General features: G+C 45.1%; 2 protein-coding genes across 2 annotated transcripts in view; one reads left to right on the top strand and one right to left on the bottom strand.

The window, feature by feature from the left end:
* The window catches only part of LOC149437661 (uncharacterized), a 76734-nt gene that overhangs the window by 17085 nt on the left and 33195 nt on the right, over positions 1-26454 (bottom strand). The window contains exons 11-17 of the mRNA XM_089660794.1: positions 22895-23110; positions 6194-6364; positions 4864-5021; positions 4234-4372; positions 2756-2947; positions 2220-2354; positions 218-1626 (exon numbers count right to left, since the gene is read on the bottom strand). Coding sequence (XP_089516920.1) covers positions 1495-1626; positions 2220-2354; positions 2756-2947; positions 4234-4372; positions 4864-5021; positions 6194-6364; positions 22895-23110 — 1143 coding nt within the window. The 3' untranslated portion in view covers positions 218-1494. The remainder of the gene's footprint in view (positions 1-217; positions 1627-2219; positions 2355-2755; positions 2948-4233; positions 4373-4863; positions 5022-6193; positions 6365-22894; positions 23111-26454) is intronic.
* The window catches only part of LOC149437660 (protein kinase C delta type-like), a 66799-nt gene continuing 63361 nt past the window's right edge, over positions 23017-26454 (top strand). Inside the window, exon 1 of the mRNA XM_089660792.1 lies at positions 23017-23488. The gene's annotated coding sequence lies outside the window, so the exon portion shown is untranslated. The remainder of the gene's footprint in view (positions 23489-26454) is intronic.

The raw sequence follows: 26454 nt of genomic DNA, 5'->3' as shown, positions 1-26454 counted from the left end.
GGCATTGTCAAGTTGGCCGTTTCCACCTGAACTCTGGCTTTGGCTGTGAATGGGGGATACCAGGTACTGCTGAATCTGGGGGCTGCCAACCAGGATTTGCAAGCACTTCTGGAAGGCTTCTATGGGCTTTACAGGCTTGTGCCTGAAATCTTGGTGGCTGTGGGACGCTACAAGTGCTACCCACCTCACCAGCTTGTACTGCACTTCTGGCACTCACCTTTTCGCCATGTGACACAGCAGTGCTGTATCAGCTACCTGGGGTCAGGTAAGCCTGATCTTAGCAGGGACCTCTTCCACTTTGTGTGAGCTCCCTGTCAGGTTTCCACTTCTTTCTACAGGTTTGTATCTAAGGGATAATCGCAAGTGCCTTCTTTGTGTTCCCGCATTGTCCTCTGGTCTGCCTCATCTTCTTTCACGTTGACCTCTGGTCTGCTTTCTTCACCTCTTGATGTTCATCACCTTAAAAGAGTATAAAACACAGCAGATTATATGTTCCTTCCAACTATGGCAATATACACAGCTCACTGCTCACAGTTATCAATCTGCCCATTCTGGCTGCAAAATCATTGTAGGGTGCCCACTACTGTCTTGTAATACTCTCAGGCAAATATTTATATCTCCAGTGGAAATAATAAATCTGTGTTTCTCACTATGCTGTCCTGGAAACACTGACCTGTTAACCATCTGATATGACTGGACTGAACTTAACATTCCCACACACTTGCTTCCACCCATTAAGCAAAGTTGGCCTAACAATCCCATCAGTATCCTCTCTAGGAACCTGCTCCACCTGGAAAAAAATGAAATAAAAGTCAGCAGCTACAAAACTTGTAGCTGCTGACTTTTAAAATACAGACACCTACCTGGCCTTCGGTCCAGCGGGTGCCCACTGCGCATGCGTGAGAAGCGCTGCGCTTTGTGAATGGCCCTGTAGTCTTCTGGGACCTGTCACGTGTCCCACAACACTACGGGGTATTTGGAGCAGAGAGCAGGAGACAGGACAGCTCTAGACAGAGAGCTGGGGACACAGCAGCTTCGAATAGAGGGCGGGAGTGGGAGCTGCCGGAGTTAACTTTTCAGGTGTCCTAGCAGGTGATTGGTTGCTAAGACTGCTGTGTATCCTAGTAACCAATGTCCTACCTCTGCCCTCTTTGATAATGACAGCAGTGGTGGCGGCTGAGGTGAAGAACTGGCTCCTAAATGGCGGAAATATGGTGGTCTGGATGGGACAGTGACTCGGTCTGCATACGGCCCACAGTCCACCATTTAACGAAGGCTGCTCTATAGGCTATCTGTTCATGGATCCTCTACTGAACACAGCAGAGCTGCTATGTGTTAAAATGCCCTAAAATGTTGTAATATCCAGAAGTCCTTTCCAAGAGCTACTTGTTGTTCTTCATCTGGCGTCTATTGGCTTTTACCATTGATCCAAAAATACCATTGAAACCAAAAATCCAATGAACAGCCTATACTCCTTAGGTGAAATAGCCTCGTCTACAAGGCTCTCCATTGTTTGCTGACAAAAGAAAAGCCCTTGAATCTCTGCTGATCCTTAGCTGTAATAGCCTCATCGTCGTCTGTGATTTCTTCCAGCTCTATTTCCTTTTTTTTCAATTTTGTAGTGGTCTGAAAAAGCAAAAGAGAGAGTAATTAGATCCACTAATAAAAGAAATGCCTCTATGACCTATGGGGGCCATTTCCACCTGTATGGGTCATCCAAATCCATTATTGCGAGATGTCAGATATCAGCCACCACTGTGCATAAGCATGGATATGGATTTTCACTATTAGATTTGTGCAGACTCAATTCTGAAAGGGTTTATATTTGTCCCCTTATTTCACTTTACTCACTTTTCCTGAGTCTTCAGTTTGAGAGTCAGACTGAGAGCTCACCTGAGGTGTACCAGTTGCTATCCTCTCAAGGTCACATTTTCACACACTGTCTCCCAGCTCCTGAGTGCATAACAGTAGCAAAGCGATCTGCAACTCCTTCCCCCAGACTCTCAATCTGATGAGTCAGACTCCAAGTAAAGCTAAGATATGAAGTAAAAATGCTGCACAATTATAATAAAGATGAAATTTTCAGATTTTTTCATTAATCTGGTCTTGATTGTTTCCCTTTAAGCACAATGATTCGCTGTCTTACTAACACCCTTTATTGTGTGTGTACAGTGCCAGGCTGGGTGGACTGCACACTTACTGCTGAAATTTCTACTTACCTTCTTTTTTTGTGTAGAAAATGGGGGACTTGTCCCGTTCACATCCAGCTCTTCCCAATTTACGCCATTGAAAAATGGGTGCTGGTTGATGTTGTCAACGTCCACTTTGCGACGACTCTGGTCTTTGCACAGGAGCTGTAGAGGAAAAAGAAAATAGAAAAACATAAGATGGTAGCAATGGCATAAAATGCTAAGAGATTTATTTATAAAGACCTGTAGCTTCTTCTCCCCACAGGTCGCAGGAAATACTCCACATGGCGTTGGCAATTTATATCCTATTAATGAAATGCACAGCGCAATGTGGAGTCTGCGGTGTGTTCTCTGCATCATGCTGCAAAGAATACCTTGAAATGTCATGTGACAAATTTCCTCCACCTCCTAGCTCACTTTTTTTTTTACAATCATTAGGATGAATGGGGCTCCAGTTTGTTCAGATCCCTATAGCAAGCAAAGAGTAAACTGCATTTGCAGAGCACACTGACTCATTAGATGAGCCTAAACTTTTCTTATCCCACTGGGACTATGTCACTACTTACCTTTTTCAGTAAATCCAGGAGTTCGGGGTCAGCCTCTTCTGGATAACTTGGCTCCTCATGGCATATGGAATGTTTCACCTTCTTCGAGTCGTCGCCGTCGTAGAATGGGTGATATTTAAAGGCGGTCTCAAACAGAATTATTCCCAGTGAGAAATAATCTGCGATTTGGTTATATGCCTTTCCATCATGCACCTGTAAGAAAATCAGAGAGATTAGGATCAGAGTGACAAATCAGACTGGAAAGCAGAAGCATCTCTTAGAAGAAAGCTTCGCCCAGAAATGTTCAATTTGTAATATTGAATTAATGTAGAAGCAGCGGACACAAGCTAGATATTACACGCTGTCCAGTTTTACTGCCTGTGCACTCAGAAATGTAAGTGCAACCCTCTACCCCTGTTAGACACAACAACAAAGAAGAAAAACAAATTGGCAAAGCAATTTTATCCTAACACATTCACCTTAAAGAGGAGCTCCACCAAAAAGGGGAAGTTCCGCTTTAAGCCTTTGTTCCCCGCTCCCCATTAAGGATTGGCACCTTTGTGGAGCAGGGGGGGGGGGGGGATTTGACAGGTACCCGCCCCCACTTCTGCTGCGATCGCCTAGGCGATGGGAAGCAGAAGTTGTCGTCCTACCCTCCTTCCCAGTAGTCTTCTGGGACACGTGATAGGTCCCAGAAATCTACGGGGCCATTCACAAAGCACAGCGCTTTTCGCGCATGCGCAGTGGGCACCTGGATGTGAAGCTGCAAACTGTGATAGCCGGGTGCCCACACTGAAGATGCCGGCACCAGGGAGAGAAGACGGCTGGTGAAACCAGCGGTTGAGTACACCGCTGGACCAAGGGACAGTTTTTGTAGCTGCTGACTTTTATTTTTTTTTCCAGGTGGAACTTTGCTTTAAGATGACTGATGTCCTAGATAAAGATTACTTGAGTTCCAAACATTCCTGATCAATGGGACCCCCCAGAAGTGGGTGGCTCCTGAGCTAAACTTCCAATCTCACAAAATAACTGAATGTGAGATTTCCGAAGTCTGATCAGGGCAGATAACTGATTTCCTTACATGTCACCCAGTTAGGGGAACCTTAAAGAGAACCTGTCAGCATAGATTATTAAACTTGTCTCAGTTCCAACCTTCTTTCTGTTCTGAAGGCTGCCAGTGTTCAACACCTCCAGGGCACACCAGACCTCCTTAGGGTCACAAAGAGATTTGCCAGCCGTGGAACAAGCACTGCTTCGGGAAGTCATTGGCTGCCTCCAGTGTCAGATGGGACCCTCAGCTGAGACTGGAAAATGCCAGACTGAAAATTTCCCTTTAATCTAGTCAATAATTGACCTATGTGTACAGGTTCTCTTTAATTCACCTCTAATCTGGTTGATAATTGCTCCTTATATACAGGTTCTACTTAAGGCCTAATCTAGTTGATAATTGCCCTGTGTATGGGCACATTGAACCAGCAGATGACTGGTCTTTTACTTACTTCTGGTGCCATATAAGTGTCTGTTCCGGCTCTTTCCTTCACTTTCTTGTTTCTGAACATATTGGTCACGGCTAGACCAAAATCTGCAATTTTCACATGACCAACATCATCTAGAAGGATGTTTTCAGGCTTCAGGTCCCTATGGAGAAAAAGAGCGTTAGCTCTGCAGTTCAGACAATTATCTCCCATATGTCCCAGTGTTACTGATCAATAGAGGGATCAACATTCACAAATCTGCCTTTCCTAGCTGCCCGTAGACAGAATGATTTGATCCAGGAAACAATGGTGTCTTCCGGGACTGATTACACTGCTACTGTATGACCATTAAACAACCATTTTCATCTGAATTAATCAATCAGTCCTGGTGGAAAATTCAATCAAACCTGACCTAATGGGCCCTCTTCTTTACTTTGTAAGTGAAACATTAAAAGTGATCCAACTTGCGCTCAACCATTCTCTTATGTGAACTGCCAGCAGAAGGGCAGCCACAGACATTGGATGGAGAAGGATGAATGGGTAAGTGTGAGCTCGCCATCGATCTTTTCACAAATAGGATTTAGTAACAGTATAGGTGCTGAGGCAGCAGGAGGGGCAGATTGTAAAAATGATTAGTTTATTCAAGGTACTTACCTGTGCACTACACCTTTCAAATGTATGAATTGCAAACCGCAAAGCAGCTCCACTGCCAGACATCTGATGGTGGTGACGTCAAATGGTTGCTTGGTGGTGATCATCTTCTTCCGCAGGTCTCCTCCACCCAGGAATTCCATAGCAAAAAATAAGTAATTCTGGAGAAGCAAATACAGACAGGTCAGTGAATGAATTCAATAAAAAGGTCAAAATAAAAGCAGCAGAATATTTTCTACCAAAATACACTGCATGACATCTATGTCTGTCTATCGCTGCACAACCTTTGGTAACATGTTTCTGGTGTCTTTCCCTACATCTGACTTATCTCATCCAATTATATTTGAACTTCAGTCAGATATAAACCATCCCTTGATTCCAGTGATGTGTTAAGTAGGGATACCGAGTATTTTCATGAGTACTCGTGAAACTACTCCCGTTACCTTAACTGATACTTTGCGGCACGATTTGCGTTTAATGGATGCAAATTGCACCGCAAAGTTTAGCATGCGATTTGAACAGGAATGCGATTCCTGTCCAAATGGCATGCGGTTTCCCCACTGCTCCTGTGCAAACACACAGGAGCAGTGCAGGAAACCTTCCTACAGGCATTCCATGCTGAGTGTCAGTGGTAGGAGAGGAGAGAGCAGCTGACCAGTCAGATGCCGTCTAGCCCAAGCATTGCGGCAATGAGAGGAAATCCCTGCCACTTTCTCTCCTCTTCTACCACTGATACTCAGCACGGGATGCCTGCAGGGAGGTATACCTGCACCACTCTTATGTGAACTCGGGCTATGACAAGCCTGGGTTCACACAAGAGCAGTGGGGAAACCGTATGCGGTTTGGACGGGAATTGTATTCCTTCTAAAACTGCATGCTGTTCTGTGCGGTGCAATTTGCATCCATTAGCGCAAATTGCAGCGCAAAGAATCGGCACTCAGTATCGGCGAGTACTTGACCGAAAGTATCGGTACTCGTACTTGCTGATAAAAAAACCAGTATCGGTGCATCCCTTGTATTAAGTAAATCAGTAAAATTAGCCAAAGTCATTTTTATATTGGCTTCCCTTCCTCACAGCAGGATTCAAAATAGAAGAGGAACAGGTACCAGTGTGAGCCAGTCAGGCCAGATTGCATTACATAGTATTGCACAATGCAGTATGACGGTTGTCAGTGTAGGGGGCAGGGGAGACCACCAACCACGATTGTGTGAATACATACATGTGTCACATCTGCATATTTCCTGCCTGTCTGGAGTTCAGCTTCAAAAGCGGACAGACAGATGTCATAAAGGAATTTTTTTGTTACTGTATATATTTTCCTAAAATACTTACTTTTGTTTGAAATGCGCCATAGAGGTGAGTACAGAAAGGGCTGCTCTCAACCATTTCCAGTACTTGGCGCTCAATAAGGACGGAATCTGGGTCTTCATCAATTAGAAGCTTCTTGCTGACCAACTTCACGGCCACCAGGAGCTTACTGTCACGATGGGTGGCTGCCACGACCTGTAAGAAAGGGACAGTTAGTATATCATCTTTTCCACATACTCTAGCTGTAACATCATTACTAAACATTCCTCAATTTGTGTCTCTAATTACATTTCTTTTCCTCCTCTTTTTCTGTCATTTGTTGACATATTATCAACCTGCATTAGTGTCCTGTAGACATAACAAAGAGCCTCCATCGGTCTTTTTCATTACAGCAGGCTGATTCGTAGGTGTCATACCCCAAAACGACCAATCATAATTCACTCTGCAGAAATCAGACTTGTACATGGTTGATTCTGACTGCTTGCTGCACACCCTACCTAGTCCAAAACTAGGTAAACCCCAACTATTCCACAAATGCTCCCTCTCCCCTCCTCCTACTTATTCTGACTAACCACTGGTAAGGACAGAATTAGCTCTCAAGATTATCCTGTTCACACATATGTGGTTTAGAAACTGTTCCCATAGAAGTCATTAGCCTGTAATCCGCACCTGAACCAGACCACACTGCTCAGAAATCCTACATGACTCTTTTTCAAACCGCACTGAAGCCGTACCACCAGTGCCCCATAGGAAGAAATGTTATTTCACATGTCATGCAGATTGGATGTGGTTCAGACCGCATCCAATCCACATATATGTGAACTGGCACTAATACAGTGATCAATGCTAAACATATACACTATTACTGTATTACTGACACTGGCTGGGAAGGGGTTAAACATATAGGGTGATCAGAGTGTTAACTGTGTGCCTAACCTGTGTTTTTGTGTACAGTGTTGGGTGTTTTTACTAGGCAATCTGCTATATTTAATTCCCTGCTTAGCGGGTAAAGAAAATCTAGCAGAGTGCCTCAGGAAGAACAAAGCTCTGCCTTGTTACATAGGCAAAGCTGTGTTTTGTCAATCTCCTCGGCAATCAACGGGTGACAGCGCTTATCCATTGGTGGCACTTGTTGATCGGCTTCTGCTGTGTCCAATCACAGCAGAAGCGGTGATCTGGCTGTGTGCATGCCCCCTACGGTGGTAGTGCAAAATCATTTATATACGTGATTTTTGCATAGAACATCCGCCCTGTAGCAGTAAATCTGCTATAGGGCGGAGGCCAAGCGATTAAAGCTGAACTCTGGGGAAAAGCTTTACCCATCTGCACTGCAAGGGTTAAAGCTTAACTAAACCCACAAACATGATTTATTATATTGTAGCATACCAAGGAGCAACATAGTCACCCTTGGATAGTAGCATTCCTAATTGGTGGAGAGGGTTGTGCTAGATAGAGTAGTAGATTAAGATGGACTTTACATAAGTGACTAACAAATTAAAGCCAAACTCGGCCAACACTTATTAAGCAACTGCAGACACAGTTTTTATCTGTTTGGGATAGAGGTTTTACACAAATAAATAAAAACTGACCATTGTCAGCACCCCTGTCAGTATTAAATAGTTTGTTCCAACCTCCCAACTGTCACTTTTGCTGGACAGCTTGGTCTGTTAAAAGAAGCTGAAAAACCACAGACTTACTGCCAGGACCAGCAGGTAATACACTATGTTACAGGGGGACTCAGAAAAACAAACACTGCTGTGTTAACACTACTGACAGGCTGTATCATGTATGTCCATTTGAATTTCGGCCATAATTACATCACCCCCTAGGCAAAACAAGTATTTAACCTTTGCAGTGTAGAGGGAGACCCACAACAAGGAGAAGGGTTTCTTCTTCCCTGGAGTTCAGCTTTAAACTGTAAATTGTATACAGAGTATACAGCCCCCTTGCTCAGTATTTCAGTGCCCCCCCCACTCCCATAGTCTGAGCTCAGCATACATGTTTATCTGTATTTGTCAAACCGTCATCCTTGAGAATGTCATGTTGTGCCCTAGCTGTGTCTATAGGTCCTCAGGACTAGCCTTTGATTACTTACCTTCCCATAGTTTCCTTGTCCAAGTTTAGTATGAAATGTGAAGCTCTCTACACAGAGAGTCCCTGCCTCTCTTCCTCTGCACTCTGACATTGTCATTTTTTTTGCTAAATTGCAGAAAAAATTAGAAATTCAGAGAGATGTAAACCTCCTACGTTGTCTCCTTTTTATAGAATATATTATATGATTTCTATATAATACGTTCAAGTAATCTCTAGCACTGGAATGAGAACAATGAAAAACGTGTCCTCACCCTGCTGCTGCTAGTGAGAAATGACTACCTGCCAGTTGCGCTCTGGAATGTAAAAGCTAGCCCCGCCCACCCCACTGTTACTCTGGCCCCGCCCACTCCACTGGTACTCTGGCCCCGCCCACTCCACTGTTACTCTGGGCCCCGCCCACTCCACCGTGACTTTGGCCCCGCCCATTCCACCTATGTTGCATGGCAACCTTGTTTGCCCCAAACAGCTGCCTTTCCTCAAGTAGGATTTGCAGCATATAGAATTCTTCCTGGTGACAATTATTATGCAAATTAGGAAAACTCAAATTCAGATTTTTTTTTTTTTTTTTTTTTTAACAGAAAATCAGATTTCCACTCTAAGCAGACACAGAATTACAAAGTGGCCAGAATCAGATTACCTTCATTTATAGGTCAAGATGTGACCTTGTAATAAATATTTGTAATATATATGACTCATCATGAATATTAGCTTTACTTTGTAATCAGATCCTGACTTCATAACGAAGCCCTTCCAAGTGCCATTCCTGCCAACCTTCTCTGACATATACTGTGGGGTTGTACATTCAAACACTAGTCTGCATTATTACAGCTCTGTGACAAAATGTGTCTTGTGTAATGTGTGTTGTTCCATCACACATTATTTCTATACATGAATAAAGCTCTAACATATGCCATAGCATTGTACAATCACACAATATTATGTGGGACATAGATAATGGGATCCGGGGCCCCAACCGGGACATCCGTTTGTGGTACAAGTGTAATATTTTAGTGCTAATAATAATTCTAGAAATGTTTATTCACAGTGAAGTGTAGTAGGTCACCTCCATCACGTACCTACCTGTTCATTGTGAAAAGGCTAAGCCTCAGATAGGTACTCAGTTGAAGAGGCCTAACTTCCTATGTCTGGCAGCATGAAGAGAACTCTGTGCTCTGCAGTGGCAGTGTGTGGCCAGATGGGGGTACAGTAACTTAGAGCTGGGCCTGGTAGGTGACAGGGGCCCCTGGGCTGGAGGTGGACATATCACTGTCCTCTCCGCTCTATCCTTTAGATGGCAGGATGTATCCAGTGTTGGATGCATGGCCCCAGAAACTCAGGAATACACTCTACCCACGCATGCACATTCCGCTTGCTCTTGCAGTTCAGCATTCTGTGAGAGTAAAATAGAGCAGACTGCGCATGCATGGGTAGGGGATGTAGCTAAGTATGTGTTTGGAAGTTTCTGGAGTAGCACATCCAATGCTGGGTACCTCCTGTCATTAGCAGCACAGAGAGGGGAGGACAATCATATGAGCATCTGAAAAGTGATCATTTATTTACAAAACAGTCTCACATAAAAGTGCAGCGCTAAAAATAATAAAATAAATCTTATCAGGCAGATGAACATAAATACTAGATGCCTTATAATCATAAAATGCCTAAAACCACTTGGAAATATAGTCCCCTACATAAAAATGCACAGGCACCTCTGATGTGTTTTTCAAACATAAAATGTCATAACGATCTTAGTATAATCTTCCAGATAACTGTCAGGATAATCGCCAGGTGATTAAGTTAAATCGCAGTATATGGATCCTCAGTTGGGTGTGTGAATAGATATATGAAATGCGCACTCACCAAAAGCACATAAATATAGCGCGTTGTATCGTATACTGTTGGAACAGTCAGGGATCCCTTCTTAGGGTGGTCCGGAATGCAGCCTGAGAGTGGATGGCCTTCCTTAGGTTACAGGATATTGGCACGCCAGGGTAAATGGATCAACCTCGCCCAGGCTCTGGGATGTTTACCGGGGATTGCTGGGAAGTTAAAATGCTCAGTGCGGAGCAAAAAAAAAGGGTATTCCCATAGTGTATTTAAATGATGCTTTAATGGTATTAAATAGTATATAATCCAAACACGTACACTTGTACTAGAGGTGAAGCAATAAAATGACAATTTCATGAATATAACACTGACCAGCTGGTAAAATAAGGTGGCCGCTGGACCTCCGTGATCCGGCGGCTTGACGTCACGGCGTGCAGAGCTCCTCCTTGATGCGTTTCGTATTACAAGTACATTGTCAAAAGGGGTATGCCATTTGCAGCCTGATGTCTGTACATTGCTATTTATAGGTTTCAAGATCTAAAAAATCGTGCCTAGATTACCGGGCGCCATCTTGCCGGAGACCGGGGCAAGTGCGCATGCACGAAACCGCGGGCGCCATTTTTCATTGGTCCGCGGCAAGGAAATGCATAGCCTAAGCTCAACGTTGTACCTGGCATACGCGAGCGCCATTTTTGCAAACCAGAGCACAGCCATATTAACCTCTTACTGACCACATAACTCATATGTACGGCAGTAATAAGGGCGGGCCTTAACGACCACACACCGCACAAATACATCCATGGCGGCATACATTTCCGTGCTGTGTGTCACAGACAGTTCCTCGTCTCTTGCTATGATTGGGAGTTGGCAGGATGGACTTGCAATCATGTGACCACTGCAACAGGCAATCACATTTCTTAAGTGGGTTGAGAAGTCTGTTCACCTTAGGGGAAGGGAGTTCATGTTAAAGCGGAACCTTGCTGATTTTTTTCTTTAGGTCTCCTCCCTCCTTCTAACACATTAGCAAAAATAAGTAAATACATTTTTCCTTATTTTTTTTTTACTTCCTAAATCTTGGCCTAGGCCAGGATGATGTCATGTTCCCCCCACATGTACAGTACAGACATGCTACATGTCTCTATCAGTACTCGGACAAAGACCCCCGTGGCATGTCTGAGCATGCATGACATCTCACAAACTGCCTTCTGGGATGTGTGATGTAGCATCGCACCGAGGGGGTCTTTGGCAGAGTACTGGCAGAGATCACCGGCGTGTCGGCACATGTCAAATCTCCAGTGAAGATGGCGGCTCTGGAGAAGAGTGGCTAAGAGAGAATTTCTTTTTCAACCAAGACAAGGCTGGACTCCATGGTTGTAGGATGTGTATTCTGAGATGATTTTTAGGGATTTTTTGGGGGAAGGGGTTAGGCAGAATGAAGTTACTCTTTAAAAACCACTTGCCGACCGCAGATAGCAGAATGACAGCTTCACTGTGGCCGGTCAGTTCTGGGAGGGCGTCATATGACGTTCTCCCAGAACGCGCTCTCCTGCGTGCCCCCAGGGGCGTGCATCCGGCGATCTCCATGGTCACTGTGTCCTACAGACACAGCTGATAACTTGATGTGGTAAAAGGCCAATCATAGCTGCCTTTTATCAGCTGATCAGCCGTGTCCAATGACACACTGATCACTGGGAAATGCAATTGCCGGTTATCGGCTGCACTTTCAGCAGTTCAGCTTTGTCTTGGTTGAAGCAGAACTTCCCCATTAGCTGCTCTTCTCCAGATCCGCCATCCTCACTGGAGACCCGTTACATGCTCAGACACACTGCAATTCTCTGCCAGGTCTAGGGGACAGAGATCTCCATGGCTTGTCTGTGTATACATCAGATCTGTGGCACATGCACACACCCCACGGGTCTATGTCTCTGACTCACGCAGCCTGTGTGCTCCTGTGTGAGATCAACTGCATCCTGGGGTGTCTACATCACACATCCCAGAAGGCAGTTGGCAAGATCTCGTGCATGAAGGCTGCAGGGGTGTCTGCTAGAGACCTTTGGCATGTGTGTGCATGAGCGAGGCCTGGGTGTCACCCTTGCCTAGGCCAAGATTTAGAAAGTAATCAAATATTTTTTTAAATTTGTAATTTTTTTAAATGTGTAAAGATGGCCACATCAGGCAGGCCCTTGTTGATGGTACCTAGTTGATGGTAGATCTACGGAAGATTGTACAATCAGATTGCGTAGTGTATGGTCACCTTAAGAGGGAAGGGGGAGAAGAGAGGATCTGAATGCCCTTTGTGGATAGGGAGGTGTTTGGGAGAACTAAGTAAAGGTGAACCGACTCTTTATTATAGATAAATCTGATATCACTGCCCCAGATCACACACCACCCCGTTCACTGGATACACAGGATACCAGAGATCAAAGGGCGCGTGAGTGAGGGGATACGAGATTTCACCAGATACCGGAGATCACAGGACATATTAAATCTCTGTAACAAAATGGCCTCTGAAATCTCCTATCTGCTCAGTAGTACAGGGCTGTTAAATGTGTTCTTTCCTCCTTCATATGAATTGTTCAGTACAGTCTCCCCCCATTTATGTACACGGCACCCCAACGCACAATTCCAGCACAGCGCAACAATACAGTGAGGTGCGTTGCTGTGTGTGGAAGAACGGTCCATGTTCTATTGCTTGGCAGCGCACCCCAGTACACTTTACTGCATTGTCACACATTACACTTCAATGTATGTCTGCTGGAAGGTACATTGGGGGCCAATAAGAATGCCACCACGTCACTTCGACCAGGTTAGGCCCCATTCACACCTGAGTACACTACTACGCCATGTTTTTTGCATGTTCTTGGAGCTGCACCATTTATCCGAATGGGCCTCCCTTCGCTCTAAAGATGCACAAAAAGAAGCTCAAACTTGAAGCTCTACAGCTGGCAACTACATGGTGGCTGCAAGATTGAAGACTGCCTGAGCCACATGACCAGCGTGGGCTGAGTGAGCTGAGCTCTGCCCAATGTTGAACTCTCTCCATCTCCTTCCCTTCTCCCCCCTCCCCCATCTCCTTCCCCCCCCCCTCATCTCCTTCCCTTCTCTCCCCCATCTCCTTCCCCTCTAACCTCCCCCATTTCGTTCCTTCTCTCCCCCTCATCTCCTTCCCTTCCCCCCCCCCCATCTCCTTCCCTTCTCTCCCCATCTCCTTCCCCTCTAACTTCCCCATCTCCTTCCCTTCTCTGCCCCTCCCCCCTTCATGTCCAGTTAACACTTCGGGACACCTTTGTACTATTGGATATAGCTGGCAATCTGCTAGTTGGCTAAACTTCTGGGGTTTTCACTCACACCTTTATGATGCTTCTGTTTTAATACCTTTCTGTCCATCCCCAGCATGGCTTTAGGGGCCTGTTTACATGAGCATTGGTCTCTGAAGAGTGATCTGCATTCAGAGAGCATTTGGCAGGCAGTGAGTAGGTGTTGTTTCACCTCCTCACCATCTGCTTTAGCCTCTTCTCATCCGCCCTGTAGCAGAAATACTGCTACAGGGCGGCACTGCTCTGCAAAATCACGTAAATATACGTGATTTTGCATTTCTGGGTAGGAGGCGCGCGCCGTACCCGTGCCGCCATTCACGGCCGTGGCTGTTGATCACCGAGCTCCAGCCGATAATTACTCGCCTGCACCGGTGATTTCCGAGGATCACCAGAGCAGTGCGATTACAGTGAAGCACACAGACACCGCCAACTACTAAAACACTCCCAGCACACAGTTGACCCTTTGATCGCACCTCATGTTAACTCCTTCCTGCCCAGTGCCATTAGTACAGTGTCAATATTTTTTTTTTTTTTAATTTAGCACTGATCACTGTATTGGTGTCGCTGACATGTCAGTGACACCAAGCCAGGTCCCCCCAGTGTCAGAATGTCCGTCGCAGTCCTGCTATAAGTCGCTGATCGCCGCCATTACTAGTTAAAATGGAAAAAAAAAATCCCAGTACATATACCACCATTTGTAGACGCTATAACTTTCACATAAATCAATTAATTTACACGTATTGGGATTTTTTTTCAGCAAAGGCATGTAGCAGAATACATTTTGGCGTAAATGTATGACGCAATTTAAATTTTTTTATTGGACATGTTTTATAGCAAAAAGTAAAAAAATATTGTTTTTTTTCTCCAAATTGTCGGACTTTTTTTTTATAGTGCAAAAAATTAAAACTGCAGAGGCGATCAAATACAACTGAAAGAAAGCTCAATTTGTGGGAAAAAAGGACATAAACTTAATTTGGGTGCGCAATTCATGACCGCGCAATTGTCAGTCAAAGTAACGCAGCGCCGTAACGTGAAAAATGGCCTGGCCAGGAAAGGGGGGTAAATCCTCTGGAGGGCAAGTGGTTAACCCCTAGAACCCCACACTAGTGCACTGGAACCACATACATTGCACACAGTTGTGGGGTGCTTGCAGAGGTGCTCCATTCACTCGAATGGGTCATGTTCAGCAGGCACTGAGCCCACAAAATGCAACAGAGTATATCATTCCTGCCACAGCCACCAAGCAAAACATCATAGTGGCAGCATGTGTACACCCCCAGCCCTGTGTTGCCAACCATCCATACATTTACAGACACTTTGTATAAAACAGGCGCTTTTCTCTTGTCCATAAATGTTCACAGACAGGAGAAAAGTGCCCATAAAACCCCCCTTGCCATGGGCTCTGAACTGTGCATGCTCCGTACCAGCCGGTGTAGTGGCATCGTCGTGCTTGCAAAGGTGAGCAATCATTGACATAATCAATTATGAAAATAGTTGACAGGCCGATTAGTTGGCCTGAATACGTTATGCATTATTTGTTTACGTGGTGGGAAATACAGTGCAGCACACATACAGCTCAGTACACCATCCATACATGTCAGTAAGTGCCTGAGAACTTGTGAATGTGTGAGGAGCTATGCCATGGGACATGTAGTCCGGGGCAGAAGAAGGAAGTGAATGAATCTAAAGGTAGAAGTTTTTTTTCATCTTGCTATAAGGACACTCTATACCAGGGGTCTTTAAACTTTCTAAACAAAACACCAGTTTTCTTTCCTTCAGGCTTTAGGGAAGCCGGACTGTGCCCACTGGGAGTAAAAAATGCCCCAGTGTCAGTGGGAGTACAGAATTCCCCCATCCTTGGTTTTAGTGTGAGAAATAATGCCCCATTGTTGGTATTCAAGGAAGGAATAGTGCCCCATCACTGGTGTCTCTTGGGGGATGGTGCCCCATCATTGGTGTCTGTGGGAGCAATGGTGCCCATCATCTGTGTTTGTGAGAGCAATGGTGCCCCGTCATAGGTGTCTGTGGGAGCAATGGTCCCACATTATTGGTGTCATTGGATGGAATGGTTCCCCGGGGGCCAGATAAAAGCAGGCAAAGGACCACATCCGGCCCGCAGGCTGCAGTTTGGAGACCACTGCTCTATCCTATACTCTTCAGCTTGCTATAAGGGCACTCTGAAGGCAGGAGGAGTCAGAAGGGCCAGTGGGGGACCCCAGAAGAGCAGAATCAGGGCTGCTCTGTGCAAATCCATTACACAGAGTAGGTATGACATGTTTGTTGTTTAACAAAAAATCCAATCACTTTAAGGACTCTGTGCGGGGAAGATCAGCATCTGAACCCAGAGAAGCTGGAGGCTGATAGACTGGAGGTAATATAAGGCCTTACAATTAAATTTCAAGTAAAAGTTTACCAGTATTATGCATTATATTTAAAATGATACTACATATGTGTGTGTTAGTTTTTGTTTGTACCCATAGTACGGTCCAGAAAATTATTTTAAAAAAATCCTGACAAAATAAAAAAATTACTGACCCTTGACATTTGACCCTGACCTTGACCCAAACACTAACCCTGGCACTGACGTAGACTAAACCTCAATCTAGGTATTTTTATTAATTATTTTATTTTCCAATTACAGGCTTTGACATCGATCATGTGACCCGGATTTGGGAGTTCCAGGTCCTGATCGTTAGAACGTGGCCCGGGGCTCTCACTGACATCACAGTCTTTGAGACAAGACGGGTATGCAAATTAGGGGCCCCACAGAAAAAAGCTCAGTCCAGTGGGGTCGCTAATTTGTGTACGCTTAGCTCCAAGGGGCTAATATAAAATATTTTTTTCCCTCCCTCCACCCTTAATATAGCTTCATGTCTGACTCCCAGTTAAAATTCTCAGTATATCCTACTTTTGGGTATAGAGATATATTTTTATATATGATTAGTGATTATCTGCTGTTTTTGTACTATAAAGAGCTAATTTGGGTTTTTTAACTCCATTATGACAGGTGATAAAAAACGCATGCTGCTGCTACTAGACGCCTTATGCTGGCCATACACGTATATCTATTTTTGGACGAGAATATTCGTACAAACATTCTTTGTACATTCGATGTGTGGACAAATGCCATTCAAAAATTTTACTTGCTTTTAGCAATCAACTTATTTTTAAATGAATGTCATTTCTGAATAAAAACCACATACACTGTCCAAAACTGTGTTCAATTGAGATATTTTCTAATCTTTATTTTAATAAAGTAAAAATGTGTTCATGTACGGCCAGCATAAGTGATAGCAGGTGCGGGGAGCTTGTATCAAGGTGCCTGCCTAGGACAAGGGAGTCTGTCATTTATAATAATATATTACCGTCTTGTCTGAAAATCTGCAAAATAGCGTTTTAGGGTTTTTTTTACATTTTTTTGTTTCTTTAAATAAACTTTTTGATCTCGGAGTCAAAATGATATGTACCAGATTCAACCTCTAATAGTGTATATGTCTCTTCTGTCTTATTCTCAGAGTGGATTAGATATTGTGTTCCCTAACCATATAGCTGGCTATTTATATTTAACACTGCATACAGATATTCACAAATAAATTGTCTTTTTTTCAACTTTGCATATTAACTAATTATTACACCAAACTTTGAGGTTTTTGTCTGTTTAATCGAAACCATGATCAGCCAACTATTCGATTATAAAAATAATCGTTAGTTGCAGCCCTAAACATAACTAGACGTTGTAAAAACTACTACTACGTGCATCTCTATGGTCTGTTCTACCCCCAGTTGTGCCTGTGATGTCTGCTCCTGATCTCACACACACATTATACAAGATCTGGCACAGTTTGTTATTGAAGAATAAGGGTTCGTGTACACGGGGCGTTTGGAAAACTCTTCTGAACGATGGAAACTGACTGCTGAAAAACGTAGGTTAAAAAAACATCAGTTTAGCCGCGTTTGCATACCGTGTTTAGCCGCATTTATGCACATTTGCGTTTAGAAGCGTTTTTAAAAGATAACCTCAGGAGACCCTCCGAAATACCCAGAATGCACTAAAAAATAGTAAATTCACTTAAAAAAAGGCTACTAAAATACTGCATGAGTTATTTGATCAAGTCATGCTGTATTTTAGTAGTGAAAAGCATGCATCATGTTTCAGCTGTCAGTGGGGTTCCCACTGACAGCTGAATGTAAAAGAAAAAATTGCCAGCAATTAAAAAACAATTTTAAAAAACGGCGTGGGGTCCCCCCTCCCATCCAACTTTGGGTCTGGTATGGATTATGAGGGGAAGCCCCAAACCAAAATGAAAAAAAAAAAATGGTGTGGGGTTAACCCCCAAAATCCATAACTTTTTTTTGCCTTCCTGGCTGGATTTGCCTTTCTGTCTGGATCAACTGTGGGTATGGGATTATAATTTTTTTTTTGCTATGCAATTCTGCCCGCAATCTCAAAATGCACTACAATCTCAAAATGCACTACAATCGCAAAATGCACTACAATCGCAAAATGCAGGTTCAGGTGCCATTATTTTCTATGGCACCTAAAACGTGGTACGGTTTTGCCGTGAATTTCACGTGGCAAATCGCATCGCATGAAGCTTTTCTCCCAAAAGAAGCTCCTGCTTCTTTTTGGGCGACAAGTTTTACAAGATTTGCCGAGACTGCCACACAGTAAATCGCAGGAACGCCGTGGTAAAACCACATCGCGTTTTAGGTGCCATTGAAAATCATGACACCTGAACCTGTGTTTTGCAATTGTAGTGCATTTTGAGATTGCGGGCAGAACTGCAGATTGTGCCACAATACCAAAACACCCAAGTGTGGACAGTTTTATTCATTGGGGTCGGTGCCTTATTTACTCACTCAGCAGATGCGATTCTGCTGACCATTAAAAGAACCCCACACTCCCCTTTCCTAACGAGCACTGAACCGTTGTTCGTCACACTGCAAGGTCTCTCTCCTTCCTGCTAGTTCCCTGGTGCGGTGCTGGTGACAGGCAGGGAGGAGTAGGAGGTAAACAGCGCAATGTGAAAAATAAACGTATAAAGAGTAACTCCAATTTTGTTGGGAAAAAACTACCCCTCTGAGTGATCTATGTACATTTGCAAGGATTATAACAAACTTTGTTGCAGATTCCTATTTATTTCAGGTACTTTTATAGCGCTGTCAATTTACGCAGCGCTTTTACATATAAATATTGTACATTCACATCAATCCCTAACCCTCAAGGGGCGTACAATCTAAGGTATCTTTTGTTATTCTGAAGAAAGAGCTGTCTGTCTGTGTCCATTTGCAGAGAGGATCTGTATGGGAGTTTTTTTAGTACTATCAATCAGCTGCTGCACCTGCAGGGCTCTAATGAGGAAAATTGCAGGGTCTGCATCCCTTAAGACATCATTTCCTATTGGGAGTATCTCACCAAAAGACATTTTTGTTGCAAGAGATGGCTGAATTCTGACTCGTATCTTAGTGCAGACTTCTGGGAAAGTCAGTGAGCCAATCACACAAGCAGGAAATGAAGTTGCTGGTGGTTGTTCTGTGTACAGAACACCATCAGATATCCATATTGCATTTTACAGAAAATTACTGCGGTGTAGATTGAAAAGGAAAGGTAATTTTTAATAACATTCAGTCACAAAATGACTGTCGCAATATATACACTATACAGTTAGGTCCATATGTCTTTGGACACAGGCAATTTTAATTATTTCAGGTTTTTACCAAAACATATTCAAGCTATAGATATATAATGGATATGGGCTGACTGTGCACACTCTCTGGTTTAATTTGAGGGTATGTACATCCACATTGGAGGAAAGGTTTAGGAATTACAGCTCTTAAGAGTAACCACACACCCTTTTTCAAAGGACCAAAAGTAATTGGACAATTCAATCAAAAGCTGTTTTATGGCCAGGTGTGGGCTACTTGTTCGTTATTTCTTCATCAATTAGGCAGGTGAAAGGTCTGGAGTTGATTCTAAGTGTGGTATTTGCATTTGGAATCTATTGCTGTGAACCTACATCATGCGTTCAAAGGGGCTGTCCATGCAAGTGAAACAGGCTATTGTAAGGCTTCAAAAATTAAACATACGAGAGATAGCAGCAACATTAGGAGTGGCCAAATCAACAGTTCGGTACATTCTGAGGAAAGAAAAATGCACTGGTGACCTCAGCAACATAAAAAGACGTCCACGGTAGAAAACAGTGGTGGATGATTGCAGGATCCTCTCTATGGTAAAGAAAAACCCATTCATAACATCCAGCCAAATGCAGCAAAGTTGTTTGGACGGTGGTGCACAGTACAGATGGACAATGATCCAAAACACACTGCAAAAGCAACCCAAGAGCTTTTTAAGGAAAAGAAGTGGAATATTCTGCAATGGCCGAGTCAATCACCTGATCTCAACCCAATTGAGCATGCATTTCACTTACTGAAGGCAAAACTAAAGGCAGAAGACCCACAAAGAATAACTGAAGGCTGCTGCAGTTAGAGCCTGGCAAAGCATAAGAAAGGAGGAAACCCAGTCTTTGGTAATGTCCATGGGTTCCAGACTTCAGGCAGTCATTGCCAGTAAAGGATTCCCAACAAAATATTAAAAATGAATATTTTATTTATGATTATATTCATTTGTTCAATTACATTTGAGCCCTTGAAGATGGAAGGACTGTGTATACAAATGGCTGCAGTTCCTAAAATGTTTACTTGATATTTATGTTCAACCCCTTGAATTAAAGCTGAAAGTCTGCACTTCAGATTCATTTGGATTGTTTCTCTTTAATTTATTCTGGTGGCATACAGAGCCAAAAATATGAAAATTGTGCCTGTGTCTAAATATATACGGACCTAACTGTTTATATACTGTATATTCTTTTATTATTTGCTTTTTTCCTCCCATGAAAGTAGAGTTGCCTTCTAAGTCACCATAAAGCCCCTTTCATTTTTAAAAGCCCCAGACATTCCAAAAGCAGCTCAGATTCAAATGTTTTGTTTTTTTTAATCAAGACAAGTAGATTGTCATGAGGGACAAAAAGATTGGGACCTCGATTTAGTCCCTTGGACAAGTAGTTTTTTATAAACTTTCCACAATCCTAACAAAGTCTCTCATCCTCTCCATATCACAGAGTCCCCTCATATCTGTGGCTGAACCACCAGGGATGCAAAGATCGTACTTGCGACCCAACCCTGGTGTTCCGCCACTATGGGGGGGGGGGGGGCAAGCAGTGCAGCCAATAAAACAAGGACAGTTATCTGCTGTCTTTAAACAGCAGAAAAGTGCCCATTAAAACTACACCTGTCCCCGGGCCTCCTCTACCACCACTCCCCCCCCCGTGCACTTGATTAACGGACCAATCGCCCACCCCAGCCGAGCTCAACCACTACTAATCGGCCGGCTGCGGAAAGGAAGTTTCAGAGCCCGCTGATTAGTAATGGATTGAGCTCTGTTCGGACTCGGCTTGAGTGGGGGGAAGAGGGGCGGGTCGCTGGTCACGTGTGCAGTGATGTGGTGACATATTTGAAAGTGATTGCAAGGAAGGGGCGCGGGGGAGGAGGACCAAAGGCTGCAGGCAATTACAGGAGGTCAGTGTGTGACAGCTCTGTGTGGCAGTAAGTCACTCTATGGGGGGATCACTGATGTAAGGTGCGAGTGCAGACCGTAAAGTAAGGGGGGACACTGATATAACGGTCTCCCTTATATCTGTGTCCTCACTCCCCTCTTATGTCAGTGAACCCCTTTACCTTAGTGTATTCACTCTGCAGACTCCGGGGTAAAGGGGAACTCTGATGTAAGAGGTTCTCTGATCATTAGAACCCCCCTTACATCAGAGTTCCCAGCATTACCCCTTACATCAGAGTCAGAAGTGTTCACCCTTACAGTGCAAAGGGAAACTTTGCAGACTCTGAGGTAAGGAGAAACTCAGCAAACTCTAATGTAACAGTTCTTACACCAGAGATCCCCTTTACACCAGAGTCCACAACATTCCCGCTTACATCAGAGTCTGCAGAGTTTCCCTTCACATAAGGGAACAGAGTTCCTCTTCATATCAGGGTCCACGGAGATCCCCCCTGCACTGTAAAGCAAATCTTGCGGAGTTTGATGTACTTTAAAGAAGAACTCTGATGTAAAGTGGAATGCTGCGGATCATGTTGTAAGGGGGAATACTGCAGACTTTGATGTAAAGGGCAACTCTGAAATGAGGTGGTCTCTGGTCATCAAACCCCCTTACATTACAGTCCACAGCATTCCCCTTTACATCAGAGTTCCCACTTACATCAGGGTCTGCAGCATTGCCCTTTACATCAGGGTCCACTCAGTCCCCCCCCTCCGCAATGTAACGGGAATCCTGCAGACTCTGATGTCCATATCCATATCACAGAATCCCCTCATATCATCCCCTCCATATCACAGAATCCCCTCATATCATCCCCTCCATATCACAGAATCCCCTCATATCATCCCCTCCATATCACAGAATCCCTGCATATCATCCCCTCCATATCACAGAATCCCCGCATATCATCCCCTCCATATCACAGAATCCCCGCATATCATCCCCTCCATATCACAGAATCCCCTCATATCATCCCCTCCATATCACAGAATCCCCTCATATCATCCCCTCCATATCACAGAATCCCCTCATATCATCCCCTCCATATCACAGAATCCCTGCATATCACATATCATTACCAAAGGATCCACTTGTGACCGGACCCTGGTGTTCTGCCACTGTAGAGGGGGCCCTGACCAGCGGACCGTTCACCCGTCCGAGCCAAGCTCACCCAGTTACTAATTGGCCGGCTGTAGAAATGCAAAGTTTCGGAGCCGACCAATTACTACTTGGCTGAGCTTGGCTCTAGCTTGCCTTCAGCGGGATGGAAGGGGGGGGGGGCACTGGTCATGAGCGTGATGACGTTATGACACTTGGTGCCTTTCCAGCAAATTTGAAAGCGACTGCAATGAGGGGGCACTGGGGAGAGGAGGACCACAAGCTGCAGGAAATTACAGATCAGTGTGTGACAGCTCCAGGCCACAGTCTGTGGAGCAGTCAGTCAGTCTGTCTAGCAGTCAGTCAGTCTGTCTATGGGGGGATCACTGATGTAAGGGGTGAGTGGAGATCCTAAGGAGGGGGGGGGGGCACTGATATCAAAGTTCCCTCCTTATATCAGTGTCCTCACTCCCCTCTTACATCAGTGAACCCCTTTACCTTAGTGTATTCACTCTGCAGATTCTGGGTAAAGGGGAACTCTGGTGTAGGAGGTTCTTTGGTCACCAGAGCCCCCCTTACATCAGGGAAGGCAGAGCTCCCCTGTAATAAAGGGCCACACAACAGGAGAAAAGGGCCCTAGATCGGGTCAGGGAGGTCCTTCATGGTTTTTGTACTGGGGCCCTGAAGGTTCCAGTTTCTCCTCTGCCTCCTATCACAGAACGTCTCATATCTCCCTCATCACAGACTCCCCCCCATATCACAGAGACCCTCATATTACCGCCCACCTTCACGCCATACCACACAGTGCCCGTGCGGAGTTGTAGTCCGCCTGCGATTGGCTGTCGATCTTTGACCACCGGAAGGGGTGTTTCCGGATGTGGTGCGATCCTGGCGCGGATCAGAGTGAGTATCGCGGAGTGTAGGTGTGTACCGCAACACTCACTCCGCTCCGCGCTGCTCAATCTCTCCGCTCCAGGATCGCACCACAGCCGGAAACGCCCCTTCCGGTGGTCAAGGACCGTCAGCCAATCACAGGCGGACTACAACTCCCGCAGACCACCGTTGCCGCCCCTTTGAAGCGTCAACTTTATGGGATCGAAACGCTGGTGAAGGACGTCTCCGGGCATTCTCCGCACGGGCACTGTGTGGTATGGCGGGCGGTAATATGAGGGGGTCTGTGATATGGGGGGGGGAGTCTGTGATATGAGGAAGAGAAGAAACGAACCTTCAGGCCCCAGTACAAAAATCCACGAAGAACCTCTCAGACCCGAGCCCAGGGCCCTCTACTCCAGTTGCGGTGCTAGAGTTGTCACCTCATCAATCGAACACATATTAATATACCCAGGATCTGAGGATAATTTAATACAGATAAGGACTAGGTGAGTTTAATTACCTCCTTAATCCGCCACAGAACCAGTGTAAATAATATGCTTTTGGGTTTAAAAGGATGAGGTATCAACACTATGCGGGGCCTTTATTACAGGGGAGCTGTGCGCGGCCCGGTGTCTGGGGGGGTGCTGCGCGCGGCCCGGTGTCTGGGGGGGGAGCTGCGCGTGGCCCGGTGTCTGGGGGGGGAGCTGCGCGTGGCCCGGTGTCTGGGGGGGAGCTGCGCGCGGCCCGGTGTCTGGGGGGGGAGCTGCGCGCGGCCCGGTGTCTGGGGGGGGGAGCTGCGCGCGGCCCGGTGTCTGGGGGGGGGAGCTGCGCGCGGCCCGGTGTCTGGGGGGGGGAGCTGCGCGCGGCCCGGTGTCTGGGGGGGGGGGGGGGGGGGGGGGGTGACTGACTGCCACACAGAGCTGTCACACACTGACCTCCTGCAGCCTTTGGTCCTCCTCCCCCGCGCCCCTTCCTTGCAATCACTTTCAAATATGTCACCACATCACTGCACACGTGACCAGCGACCCGCCCCTCTTCCCCCCACTCAAGCCGAGTCCGAACAGAGCTCAATCCATTACTAATCAGCGGGCTCTGAAACTTCCTTTCCGCAGCCGGCCGATTAGTAGTGGTTGAGCTCAGCTTGGGCAGGCGATTGGTCCGTTAATCAAGTGCACAGGGGGGGGCGTGGTGGTAGAGGAGGCCCGGGGACAAGTGTCGTTTTAATGGGCACTTTTCTGCTGTTTAAAGACAGTAGATAACTGTCCTTTTTTATTGGCTACACTGAAGTCTTGAAGCTATGGACATTACCAAAGACTGGGTTTCCTCCTTTCTGATGTTTTGCCAGGCTCTAACTGCAGCGGCCTTCAATTGTTCCTTGTGGGTCTTTCTGCCTTTTAGTTTTGCATTCATCAAGTAAAATGCATGCTCAATTTGGCCGAAATCAGGTGATTGACTCGGCCATTGCAGAATATTCCACTTTTTTTCCTTAAAAAGCTCTTGGGCTGCATTGGCAATGTGTTTTAGATCATTATCCATCTGTACTGTGAAGCGCCGTCCAGCTTTGCTGAATCTGGGCTGACAGTATATCTGTAAACACTGCAGAATTCATCCGGCTGCTTCTGTCTTCTGTCACGTCATCAATAAACACCAATGGCCCAGTGCCACTGGAAGCCACGCATGCCCATGCCATCACACTGCCTCCACCATTTTTTACAGATGACATTGTGTGCTTTAGATCATGAGCTGTTGCAAGCCTTCCCCACACATTTTTCTTCCTGTCATTCTGGTACAGTTTAGTGTTCGTTTCATCTGTCCAAAGAATGCTTTTCCAGAACTTGTCTGGCTTTTTTTGATGTTTTTTGGCAAGGTCTAATCTGGCTTTTCTATTGTTCAGGCTTATGAACAGTTTGTACCTTGTGGTGAACCCTCTGTATTTGCTCTCGTGAAGTCTTCTCTTGATTGTAGACTTTGACAATGATACGCCGACCTCCTGGAGAGTGTCCTTCACTTGTCTGGATGTTGTGAATGGGTTGTTGTTTACCATAAAGAGGATCCTGCGATCATCCACCACTGTTGTCTTCCGTGGACGTCCATGCCCTTTTATGTTGCTGCGCTCACCAGTGCATTTTTCTTTCCTCAAAATGTACCAAACTGTTGATTTGTCCACTCTTAATGTTGCTGCCATCTCTCTGATGGATTTGTTTCATTTTTGAAGCCTTACAATGGCCTGTTTCACTTGCATGGACAGCCCCTTTGAACGCATGATGCAGGTTCACAGCAATAGATTCCAAATGCAAATACCACACTTAGAATCACCTCCAGACCTTTTACCTGCTTAATTGATGACGAAATAATGGAGTAGCCCACACCTGGCCATAAAACAGCTTTTGATTCAATTGTCCAATTACTTTTGGTCACTTGAAAAAGGGGGGTGGCTACTCTTAAGAGCTGTAATTCCTAAACCTTTCCTCCGATGTGGATGTACATACCCTCAAATTAAACCTGAGAGTGTGCACAGTCAGCCCATATCCATTATATAAATATAGCTTGAATATGTTTTGGTAAATACCTGAAATAATTAAAATTGCCTGTGTCCAAAGACATATGGACCTAACTGTATAGTGTATATATTGCGACAGCAGTCATTTTGTGACTGAATGTTATTAAAAATTACCTTTCCTTCTACACCGCTGTAATTTTCTGTAAAATGCAATATGGATATCTGATGGTGTTCTGTACACAGAACAACCACCAGCAACCTCATTTCCTGCTTGTGTGATTGGCTCACTGACTTTCCCAGAAGTCTGCACTAAGATACGAGTCAGAATTCAGCCATCTCTTGCAACAAAAATGTCTTTTGGTGAGATACTCCCAATAGGAAATGATGTCTTAAGGGATGCAGACCCTGCAATTTCCTCATTAGAGCCCTGCAGGTGCAGCAGCTGATTGATAGTAATAAAACGTAAATTGACAGCGCTATACAAGTACCTGAAATAAATAGGAATCTGCAACAAAGTTTGTTATCCTTGCAATGTACATAGATCACTCCGAGGGGTAGTTTTTTCCCAACAAAAGTGGAGTTACTCTTTAAACGTTTATTTTTCACATTGCGCTGTTTACCTCCTACTCCTCCCTGCCTGTCACCAGCACCGCACCAGGGAACTAGCAGGAAGGAGAGAGACCTTGCAGTGTGACGAGCAACAGTTCAGTGCTCGTTAGGAAGGGGTGTGATTTGCTGCGTGAAAATCACGACAAAACCGTACCACGTTTTAGGTGCCATTGAAAATAATGGCACCTGAACCTGCATTTTGCGATTGCGAGCAAAATTGCAGCCATTCTGCTGTGATCCCAAAACGCCCAGGTGGATGGAACCACTCTGTTTCACACATATGTGATTCTGGATGCGTTTTCAAACTCACATTCGCATGACAGGCCAGATATGTGTTTTTGTTGAGGTGGTTCACACAGATGA

Source organism: Staurois parvus, unplaced genomic scaffold, assembly GCF_062004578.1.
Source record: "Staurois parvus isolate SC_StPar_1 unplaced genomic scaffold, SC_StPar_1.0 ptg001274c, whole genome shotgun sequence".
Lineage (NCBI taxonomy): Eukaryota > Metazoa > Chordata > Amphibia > Anura > Ranidae > Staurois > Staurois parvus.
The sequence above is the reverse complement of the archived record's forward strand: the minus strand, read 5'-3'. Positions and strand labels throughout refer to the sequence as shown.